Raw genomic sequence first — 12,289 nt, forward strand, 5'->3', positions numbered from 1 at the left:
TAGCTTAGCGTTTTCTAATTGCTCCCGTTCTTATTCTGACCGGCGCTCCATAGGAAATAGTTTTCTCTCACCGCATAACCCCAAAAGTTCCAATGTGAGTAAAACTGAATACATGGTAAGAATGAATGTGTATAAGTGTGGACACATTTAATGACAGAAAATGCACTCATGTTGTTGACTGACCCTCCAGTGGGTTTATATCAAACCTGTTCCTCAGATAAGAACTGCATAAAACTACAGAGAATCAAAGCAAAGGTACAGTTTGCATGTTGTCAACTTCACACTGTTGTTTAAAACCCAGCATGGCAGCACGTGCATGTATTATCTGAATGTTGCAGCTATGTTGCAATTGTAATGTCACAGGAAATGTTATACCAACTGAGTCCAAACTGTGTCTTCTTAGTGGACCAAATATATATAGAGTGTGACTTATCATGGCTTTGTCCCAAAACAAAGCCATGGCATGTTTAGCAGAAGAGTTTGTCTTAACTGAGACAGGACTTCAATAGTGCAAACAGAGCAAAGTCCATGTTTGCAGAGATAATCCACACACCTACAGTATTTGGTGAGAATGAAGTCCAGCTCTCTCTTGCAGTTACTGTAAAATCCAAGTCTGCTTTAAATCCAGTTGGATGTGTCTACATTATTTTGCTCTCCAAAAATGCATGAAGCTAATAATCATGTAACATGTATATGAGAGAATGATAGTGACAGCGAAAACTGAGTATCACGCCACTTCTCATCCTGTTGATGCTGCCTTGTGAGTCCAAATCCTGTATGTTTACACCCACATATTGCAGTTGCCAGCCTTAAAGGTGCTCTAAGCGATGTCACACATTTTTTTAAGCTAAAAAAAAAAGACATTTTGTGTCACATACAGCAAACATCTCCTCACTATCCGCTAGCTGCGTGTCCCCTGAACACACTGTAAAAAAAAAAAACGTGGTCTCTGTAGACAGCCCAGGCTCCACAAACGGCAACAAAAACAAACTGCGCCAACTGAACATAACAAACAGTCTTCCAGCCAATAACCGACAAGAAGGATTTGGGGGTGGGGGTTGGAGGGTTAGTGCGCGGAAGGGAGGGGGAGGGGACGGGATGAGGAGGAGGGAGGGGCGAGCTAGCCTCCGTTTTGTTTGACAATACTTTGAACGTCAACAAGAAAAGACGTCACCCAACATCGCTTAGTGCACCTTTTAATGTGGTAAATGTATAACATCTGGATGTTCTGCAGACCTGTGAGGACTGAACATGCTGTTCTCCATCTCATAAACAACAGAGCTGCATCCGGGGGTGTCGAATACCTCCACAATCAAGTGAAGCCACTATAATTTTTTAAGTCTGTTGTTGAAAAATAAATGTTATTTTGGTGTAGAACCCATGTCCCTAAACTGTCTATGAGGGATGCCAAGGCATTCCCAGGCCAGATGGTGGGTATCAGCCTCCAAAGTGCTCTGGGTCTGCCCTGGGCTCTCCTTCCATTGGGCTGTGCCCGAACTAGATTTACAAGCGTGTGGTGCACTATATCTATGTCACCCATGCTTTCATTTGTTTGCCATGTGTAATCTCACATCGGTTTTTTCGGGGGGGGGGGGATGGGGGTGTCAGTACATAGCCATGCCATGCTATCTTGATTTACTTTTCGTCATCCCTAAATATCATTAAATCTCTGGATATAGCAATTATCAGCAGGCCTGTTGTGTTTACTGCCACTGCAGAGGAATATATGTCATTAGGGTACAATGTTGTTTTTCCAGCGGCACTTATCAGGCATGCTAATGCAAATGCAACCAGCGTGTGTGAAAGGCACAAACTGGGCCTACAGTTAGCCAGTGCTTTTCATATGTGGCGCAGCAGCTTCTACCACAGTCGGGTTGGTCAAGAAGCCAACACCATATCCAGAACCAGAATATCTTTCCAAATATTGCAGACTGTCTGACTTCTTATTATGCATTTCACCACTTCCCCAGGTCTCAGTAAGTACTTTATTGAATACAATGTTATTTTACAGATGAATGATAAAAAGGTACAAATGAACCACATCAGAGGAGCAATGGAAATCTTTTGGATTCAAGGGCCCATGTGGTCCATTTCATCTCAAATCAATATAAGCACATGTGCTTAACATTCATAATCCTGGCTCTCTGAACAGACATTTGATTTCACAGTGGCAGACACGAAGGACGCTGTGAGCTGAAAGTTGCACAAGGTCAAGACAAATAAACAACTCTCTCTCTCTGGAAGAAAACAATGATTCAGGAAATGGAAGTCACTAAAGGTCTAATCAGTATGTGGAGAACAATGCTGCTCATGTACAGCTCGGTGGAGGCCTTGGCTCTGGCCGTGACTTTCACTCTGCTGCAGCATCTGCAATCAGTCTGCTGTACTTTCTGTCATTATACGTAAGCAAACATGGATTATCTGCTCAAGCAGCAGTTCACTTGAAGCTAATTCCTTGAAAACCTACTTGGCAGAAAAGCAGATACTGATTCTGACCACCTTTTCAGTGTATTTATGTTTATCACTCCTCACAATGACATTCATTCTTTGGGCCCAAATACAATATTGTATATTTTTCAGTGTTACATGCAAAGGAAACTAGAGATGTTCCGATACCGATACCAGTATTGGTATCGGCTCCGATACTGCCTAAAACGCTGGTATCGGTATCGGGAAGTACTGGAGTTTTTATGCACCGATCCGATACCACGTAATAAAGCCCTAAAGAAAATCTACGTTAAAGTAGTTTATTTATGTTCTTTTTCCGTTATAACTGACTGTCAAACTGCATAATAAAAGAAAGTTCTGGGGCGTTCATTGTTTGTGTTTGTTCATGTTTCACAAAGAGTTTAACCTGAGCCAGGCCGACAACAAAGATAGAAATCATATCACATCCATACAGGGATAGTAGTATACAGTTGTTAAAACATAATAAAATATATGACACACTGGTATCGGATCGGTACTCGGTATCGGCCGATACGCAAGTTCAGATATCAGAATCGGTATCGGGAAGCAAAAAATGGTATCAGACCATCTCTAGCGGAAACCCTCAAGGGGCTTGACATGTTGGGTACAGATCAACACGGTATACTGCTGTACGAATGGCACATTTGCTTTCCAAAGTTAAAGTTGCATTTGCAAAAAGCGGATGAATCTGACGGCTCGCAAAAGATTCTCCTAATGAAGTGCTAGTGAGTCATCATTATTAGATAAGGGCCAGATTTCTTTTCTTTGGTGAATGCAATGCCCTTTCATAACCTGTCTGACACTGAATCAATCTCCTGTCAGACTGCAGGCCTTTTCTCTGGACCGTGATACCAATGCCCTCCACGTTCTCATTTATTTAGCTTTCCAATAGAGACAACTGAAGTTGATGACTCAATACACCTTTAGTCCCCTCCCCTCCCCGATTAGCAGTCTCATTACTCACATGTCATCCTTGCTGTCTCACATTTGGCTCCTGCCACGAATCAGCTTCCCTTTGGAGTCATTACAGCTTCATCTAATGACTCTTCCTCTTCCTCCATCATCTGTGATTCCTGTCTTTCCTCTCCTGTCTCCACCTGTGTGCTTAATGTCCATGCAGGAGACTGAGCGAGGCGCCTGGCGTTAATGGGACCAGTCTGTCCATCTGTCCCATCAGGAGCTGCTTGTGCCTCCTGGACGCCATCTGCTGCTAACACATCCCTGTCCATCACAGAGACAGATAGACAGCGACAGAGAGACACTGAGAGACACAAAGACAGAGAGACAGAGACACCCAGAGACAGAGAGACACAGGGACAGAGACAAAGACACCCAGAGACAGAGAGACACTGAGAGACAGAGACACCCAGAGACAGAGACAGAGAGACACAAAGACAGAGAGACAGAGACACCCAGAGACAAAGATAGAGAGAGAGAGAGAGAGAGAGAGAGAGAGAGACAGAGCCAGAGAGACACTGAGAGACACAGAGACAGAGAGGCAGAGACACCCAGAGACAGAGAGACAGAGAGACAGAGACAAAGACACCCAGAGACAGAGAGACAGAGACTGAGACAGAGACCAAGAGACAGAGAGAGACAGAGACAGAGACAGAGACAAAGAGAGAGAGAGAGAGAAACAGAGACAGAGAGACAGAGAGACAGACAGAGACAGAGAGTGGGAAATGAGATGGCTGTGGCTCAGCAGGTAGAGTGGGTCCCTTTACCTTTCACAAGGTTGACGGTTCGATCCCCGTCTCCTCCTGTCGGTGACTGAGAGCCACGTTGTAAGCTGCTTTGTCCATTCAGATAGAAGCTGCTGTTTATTAACCGTAAACAGATGTAGCTTTTCTCACTGTGTGTCATCTCTCTATTAAAGTTCAAACATGACGACAGCTAAATTCTGTAAATGACAGCAGCAGTCCGTTTACTTAACTGCTACATACGCTACATATTTACAACACTATGCTCCTATACAGTATTTTCATATAGCCTCGCCCGGCACATGTTTTTATGCTTCTTGTGTTTTTAGTGGCCATTTCCCACTTCATCGGTCGGATTACAGCACAGATATTCCTCATGTTCCAGTCTGCCAAGAGGCAGGAAGAAGTATGCTGGCCTTGGTTCTAACATGGTAGTCCTTTGAGAGCAATTTGGTTGCTAACCCGCATGTAAACATTTAGAGGGTTTCAGAGTCACCTAGCCATACAAACACAATCACTGAGTTAAATCATTATGTAACTATTTGACATTAAAATAACAGCTTCAAAATCAATATGACTGACTTATAATAGGGAGAATGGTGCCTCTGTCACCCCACCTCTGTTTTCCCTCTTATCCTCCGGCTGCTCTGCCTCGACTACACCTCGATTTGCATCTTTCTCACTGCATGCCATCATGGCCCAAAACCTGCAGGTTTTCATAGCTATCGAGCGTTGTGACTTCATGAGGAGCAATCGACCACTGCGATCAGCTGTAGGGTTTTGGCAGGGAACTTGCTGACTCATGGCTCTGTGTGGCACATCTCTGCCTAGTGCATTATTTTGCATTCCAAAATTCTTTGATAAAGTGAAAAGGAAAGCTGGGATGAGAGAACACATGATCAGAGTAGTAGCTGGCCTCAGGGCCTTCCTCTTATCAGCCTCCTACACGGCTTTGTCTCTGTGGGAAGCAGAACAAAACCTTGCTGCTGGATATTCTCACTTTTGGTTAATTGATTTCGGGTTCAAAAGGAACGCACTGTGCCGGCACTTTCCGGGCCAGATAGATAACATTTCAGATGACAGAGCCGTGGTTAATAGCTGCTGAACTATTCTGCTGTGGACTAACCACCTCTGTATCTCTCTCTGTCATTGTAATTAGCTGATCAATGAAATCAAAGGAAGAACTGCTGGCTCCCTGTAAATGGCAGAGAAGCTGTTACCTTAAACTCAGAAAGAGGCATTGGTATTGCTGAAGGAAAATGAAATTGCTTTAGAATGTCATGGCAACAGCTTCTCCATCCCCCTGTCTTCCCTTTCTTGCCTCGAGCTCATCTGATTAATGTCTGTACATGCTAACAGACCTTCAATAACTGTCCTTACCATAGTGAGGCTGTTAGCTGCTCACCAGCTGAGCCGGTCACATGCACATCCATCCTCATGGCCACTCAGTATCAGTGTACAAAGAAAAGCCTGTCCTTGCTTTGTCATTGCACCACCCTCTTTCTTTCACCATATTCCATAGTTGTTCTGGCAGAGAAGTCCTTAATCAGGCCAGTAAAATCCAATTTGCACAGCAGACATGAGAGACAGGTAATTCAGTCTGTTTTGGAGCATTGTGGAACACAGTCTATTTATAACAGGTCCCAGTTTTAAAAAAAAAAAAAAAAAGGCCCCCGTGGCATTGTACATAGTCAGTGCTATATCACCATTTGGAAATACTGACTTGTTCCTTTCTTCTTACAGCTTTTTGTCGATTGCTAAACAACAGTAGTCACAACTGAAGCCACATGTGCAAAACTCTAACTACAGTCTGCACTACCAACAGTCACCTGAGCTAAACAGTTCACATCACCTGCAAAACTCATTGTTTTTTTGTTGCACACTTTAATTTACTGTTACAAATTTCACTTTAAATATGAATCCCTCTCATTCATACATCTATTGCTCTACCCATTTACAAATATCAATACACATCTAGACATTTTTCTACACATTCAGAAGACAAACACTGGTGACATGGTTAGGTGCCAAACACTGAGTGGAGAATGCCTGCTTACAGTCTTTTTAAATGACGATTCAATTTAATTCCATTTGATTCATAGTGTCACTTTATAGACACGGAGCAGGGCTATACCACACTCTATAAAATACAGAGAGCCAACAGTTTACTCAGTGGGACAGCGGTGAGGATAAATTTCCTTTAACCTTGACAGAACCGGGCTTTTGGTGGGCGGCCATCTACCTCCACTAACTATAATAATTATAGAAATATGACTCATAATAATTCTATAACTTTGTGGGTGGTGCTGGTCTACGACCCACTCCATTTCCAGTGCAGAGCATTCACCCAGCCGACAGCCCTGGCACTGAGAACCTGAGGGGTGTGTGAGAGTGCTGGGCTGCAGCAGCTGGCCAACGCACACCGCCACAGGAAGTGACAATCTAATCCCCTAACCCAATTAGAAGGCTGACTGACCACATATATATATATACTTTATTGTAGTACTTTTCTTAGTGTCAAGTTATTACATTACATTCTTTATCGTACTACTTTTTTTTTTCTTCTTTCCATATTACAGTTTTTTGGATTGCTAAATGACAGTGGGCACAACTGAAGCCACATGTGCAAAACTCTAACTACAGTTTGCACTACCAACAGTCACCTGAGCTAAACAGTTCACATCACCTGCAAAACTCATTCACAGCAACACAACTCTTCACACACGTCTCAGAACAGGCTCAGAGCAGCCAGACACTCAGAACAATCCTCACTGAGACAACACACACACTGTCACTCAGAACACACTGAGAGGAAAACCACTCCGACACAAGACAGAACATAGCAACTTTTCATCTTTAGAGTGACTTTATTACCCAACACTAAAGGTGGGTAATAAAGAACACTGAATGTCCTCTCTTACCATGCACCTGCATCATCTCTAAATACAAATGAATGTGGGGTTCCCATTGCTTCCACCTTCATTACTTTCTGAAAAACAGTAAGAACGCAGTTTTACTATAGTAAAGGTAGTGTTTTTCACGTTTGTACTTCTGTAACCTCAAACATCATACCTGGACATGGTATCTTTGCTCTTTCACCTGTTCACTGTTTCTCTCAAACAGTATAGTGTATAACTGATTAATTCTTATTTGGTGTTTCTTTATTTCCAAAAAAAATCTTTCGGAGCTTTCCCTATATATTGTATATACAGCATGTGTTCACTAACAATTCTAAAACAAGAAACCATTGCAGTCAGCAGTGTTTGAAATGCACCGGACTGAAATCCTTACTGTTTTGAATGTGTGGTTAACAGTTGTGACAGCAGTGTGTGAACAAAGTGCTGTTGATCCACAGTGTTGTGCAGGTTGTGGTTAAAGTCATGGGATAAGTGTGTAGAGTTTTGAAAACTGTGTTCAAGCTATGAAAAACAAACTAGAGTTTGGTCCACATGGACTGCTGCTGTGCAGACTGTGGTTAGAGTTTTGCACATGTTGCTCCAGTTGAGCCCACTGTCGTCTAGCAATCGAAAAAAACTGCAACATTCAATAGAAACACCAAGGGGCAACATGGGGAACACATCACACAACAGGGAAGAGAAAAAAACAAATAAAAATAGAAATAATTTTATTTTTTTTAAACAGAAAGACAGAAAATAAGACAACAAAAAAACAAAACAAAAAAAACAAAGAGGGGGCAGCTCCACTGTGTATGTGTGTGTGTGCACAGGTGGAAAGTAACAAAATACATTTACTCACGTTACTGTATTGAGTAGTTTTGTTGTGTATTTTGTATTTTTCAAGTAGTTTTTAAAAATCGGTATTTTAAAAGGTACTTGATTATGTTTTTGAGTGAAGGATTGTATTTCGCTACATTACAAATCCTATCCGTTACTGAATAAAAAAATAAAAAAACTTTGACTAACGAAAACCGAAAGGAAGAAAAATAATCGCGCCCAGAACCACTACACCAGACCTGGGCATTCTAGGTATGGTGAAGGGTATGTGATGATGTGGGGCTATTTTAATTCCAAAGGCCAAGGGAACTTTATCAGGATGCATAGTATCCTGGATCCATGAAATAACTGGCCTTTAAAAATAAAAATCTGCCTGCCTCTATGGGAATTTAACATAGGGGTGTACTCACTTTTGTTGCCAGTGGTTTAGACATTAATGGCTGTGTGTTGAGTGATTTTGAGGGGACAGCACATTTACACTGTTATACAAGCTGTACACTTAATACTTTACATTGTAGCAAAGTGTAATTTCTTCAGTGTTGTCCCATTCAAAGATATAATGAAATATTTCCTAAAATGTGAGGGGTGTACTCACTTTTGTGAGATACTGTATATACACATCTCATACAGGCTACTTAGATGTGTAGAAGCTAGCTGCTAGTCTGGGCTGTGAACATTAGGGTCTAACCCATTTATGGAGTCAAAACACGTGATTTGTGAGTTTGTGAAGAAAAGAAGGATGGCCCTCAGAACTAACAATGTATGGTGCTTTCACTTTCAATTGATTGTTTGAAAACGTTTTATGGGATGGTCTGAACTAAAATTGCACATTATACCTTTCTAAGGGTCTTAAATGCCATGTGTGACATGTGTTATGTTGTTATTACATGTGTATACATTTGTATAGATGTTTATACATTTGTATAGATTTTTCTTTAATTAAAAACAAAATAGTTTGGGATTTATGACCTCTTGTCCTATTTTCACTACATGGGAGAGATCCCCCACGCCCCATTTTACAGTTGTTTTTTTTTTAATGTAACTTGTACATTTACAAAGAAGACAATTCTTATTCCTTTTCTTTGTGTTTAGTGCATCAATTACTTTATTTATTGGCATTTTAAACACTGGGTGAATATTTAGTAGTCCATGACGCGCCTCATGCTCATGAACCTCATGCCGTTCATGCCCATCTCCCTGAAGCTCCTGTACTCTCCGGGCCTCATGTACATCATCCTGCCTCTGTACCGGGCCTGCTCGTACATCATCCAGTGGCCTTCCATCACGTGGCAGGACATGCAGTCGGACATGCGGTGGTGGTCCATGACGTTGTCGCAGTCGTGCATAAGCTCGTGCATCTGGCCCCCGAAGTTCTCCCTCTCGTAGATCCTCATCCTGAACTGGCCTCTGTGCTGTTTTATTGAAGGGAATAAAAACAAATGGATGTTATAGTGTCAGGTTTTCATTGATTGATTGATTGATTGATTGATTGATTTTATTTGACCCTTTCGTTATAAGATACGATACAGCTTTGCACCATATATTAAAAAAACTAAACAAAGTCAGGATAACACAATAAAGCCCTGGGGCTTATTTCCATTGCAGAGCAAGTGGCAACAGATCAAGATTCAATCATCACATCCATACATATATTAAAAAGATCCATCAAGACAATACAGTAACAAAAAAAACATACTAAGATTGGCATCTGAGCCATTTTTTCAGTGCCTGCTTAAAACCTCCTAAATTTCTGACCATCTATAGATTTCCTGGCAACCTGTTCCACAGGCTTGTTGCTACATACAAAAAGGACTCCTTACCTAAATTCCTCTCAACTCTAGGAGGTACAAAATCAGTAGAGCTGCCCCTGGTGGAGTAGCTTTTGTGTGTGATGTCACCCGTAGTAGAACGATAGTGTGATTTAGGGCTTGGCGGTATCCAAATTTTGGTACCGTCAAACCTCCTCCCTGTTTTACCACTGTATACAGTATTACCGTGATTACTTAAAAATGATGACGTAAGGCTCAGACGGCGTCACCAAACTGTTGGCTTGTGCACCGTTCAGAAACTGAATACCAAACACTAATACTGGAACAATAATAACATAACAACTTACAAAATAAACTACTTTCTCCTCCACACTGTCACGTGATGACAACCACACATAATTACATAAATTATATTTAATATTTAATCCTTGTCTCCTATATAAGTGCATTGCATTTTTTTTAATGACGGTATTGAAACTGTATTGAAACCGTTGCTATTTTTAAGACCCCCGCGGTATACCGTATTACCGTATTACCGCCCAACCCTACTGTGATTGTATACCTACCATGGGGACCATGCGGCAGGACCTGATGCAGTCACTCATTCCCATCATGCTCATGTAGTCAGAGTACTCGCCCCTCCTCATGAAGTACTGGTTTCCCATGTAGTTGGGCTTGTCGTAGACCATGAAGCAGCCGCTCTCCACCCTGCAGGAGTGGCACCTGCTCAGGTAGGAGGACATGTCATAGCAGTCGCTCATGCACTCATAGGAGCGACCCTGGAAGTTCCTGTCCTCGTAGAAGATGATCTTGCCCCTCATGTTGAAGCTGCTGTTGCTCATGTTGGCTGTGGATGTGCTGTTGCTTCCCACCTGGTTTAACCCTTTCCTTTTATACTTGTCCAAACGTCCAAACCACAGAGAACCCCCTTACTCAGCAACTTACCATTGAAGCTAATAGGCCTTGCCCACAGGGAACGTAACATGTCGACAGGTTTCTCTTTGTTACAGCCAAACAAAACATACAGGACAATTAACAAAGGTGTGTGTGCGCGTGTGTGTGTGCAGTTAGTATCTCCATTGTCATGTGTTGTATAAAGAGGTCTAACCATAGTGAGATGTTTCTTTTTTTTTTGCTGCTTCTCCAGTTTAGGCGGCGACAGTTAAAGCCATGAGTATTACTTTCGTAATGTGGATGGCAGGTGTGATTGATGATACGTCTCAGAGTGGTGGAAAGAGTCCAATATGAGGGACAGTTTCCTTTCCAGAAGTGTTGTACGGTTGGGCAGTGCTAGATGTAATGTAATGGTCTACCCAGAGACCCATTTGGTGCGTTGTAGTGACTGTGGTTTACCTTGTACTGTTCCTTGTATGAGTTAAAGGTTGGGTTTATTTGTCATAGTGTGTCTAGTGATAAGGAAAATATTGTGAGAGGGAGAGATATTGTCTGATCAGTGTTTTACGCAGTATTTACAGTATTACGGTGTTTCTTCTGCTAGTGTGAATGGTTAAGATGGTTGTTTTGAGGCCTTATGTGTGTAATGACAATGATTTGAGTTGCAGGTATAGGAAAGAAGATTCTATGAGCCTATCGTGTACTTCACTCTAGAAAAGGCGATTCATGCTTTTGTCTGTTCAAGGTTGGATTACTGTAACGCTCTTTGTGTTGGTTTGAATCAAACCTCCATCTCACGACTTCAACTTGTGCAAAATGCTGCTGCTCGCTTTTTAACAAATACATCTAGCTGTGCACACATCACTCCCGTTCTCTACACCCTACATTGGCTCCCTGTGCGTTTTAGAATTGATTTTAAGATCGTATTGTTTGTTTTCAAGGCCTTAAATGGCCTGGCCCCGGAGTATTTGTCCGAGATTTTAACCCTGCTTGAGCACAACCGGTCATTGTGGTCTTCAAATCTACTGGTTTTAGAAGTCCCAAGTCAAGGTATAAATGGGAGGGGGGGTGACCAGGCTTTTGCAGTTGCTGCCCCGAGACTCTGGAACAGGTTACCTCCTGATATTCGCACTATTACAGATGTAGCTCTTTTTAGATCCAAACTCTAAACCTATTTGTTTAGAATGGCTTTTAATACGTAGTAGTGGTGTGACAATTTCCCTCTCCTCCTCCAGTTTCTATGTAACCTTTTCTGATTTTACTGTTTTCTACGTTTCATTCTTTTTATTGTATGATATGTTGTTTTATTCTTAGTTCCTGATGGAAAGCACTTTGGATACCTGCTGGTTGCTGTAAAGTGCTATATAAATAGGTGTTGATTGATTGATTGATTGTGAAGCAGTTCTTCAAATGGAATGAGAGCTGCGTTTTGTGCTATAAGTTGAAGCAGTGTGATACCTTTGTGTTTCAGAGTAATGAAATTCAGAGCTGTTGTTTTTTGTGCTGACCACCTTTACTCAGTAAAAGTACCAATACAACAATGTAAAAAGACTCCATTACATTCAAAGTCCTACTTAGGTAAAAGTAGAAAAGTATTATCAGCAAAATGTATGCTGTTGTTTATCAAAATACAAGTGGTGGTTCTGCAGTAGAAGGTCTCCAGTGACTGATACAGCGTTACATGTAACCCGATCAGAAAGTTGATGCTGAAGCAGATGTTAGG

General features: G+C 41.8%; 1 protein-coding gene across 1 annotated transcript; it reads right to left on the reverse strand.

Moving 5' to 3' along the window:
- Nucleotides 1-9,027: 9,027 nt before the first annotated feature.
- Nucleotides 9,028-10,536, reverse strand: LOC116064838 (gamma-crystallin M3-like). Its single transcript, XM_031320129.2, has 2 exons — nt 10,239-10,536; nt 9,028-9,315 (listed from the first exon to the last, which is right to left on the reverse strand). The coding sequence occupies exons 1-2, from the start codon at nt 10,512-10,514 to the stop codon at nt 9,043-9,045; spliced, it is 549 nt and encodes a 182-aa protein (XP_031175989.1). The 5' UTR covers nt 10,515-10,536; the 3' UTR covers nt 9,028-9,042.
- Nucleotides 10,537-12,289: the final 1,753 nt, after the last annotated feature.

Source organism: Sander lucioperca, chromosome 23, assembly GCF_008315115.2.
Source record: "Sander lucioperca isolate FBNREF2018 chromosome 23, SLUC_FBN_1.2, whole genome shotgun sequence".
NCBI classification, from domain to species: domain Eukaryota; kingdom Metazoa; phylum Chordata; class Actinopteri; order Perciformes; family Percidae; genus Sander; species Sander lucioperca.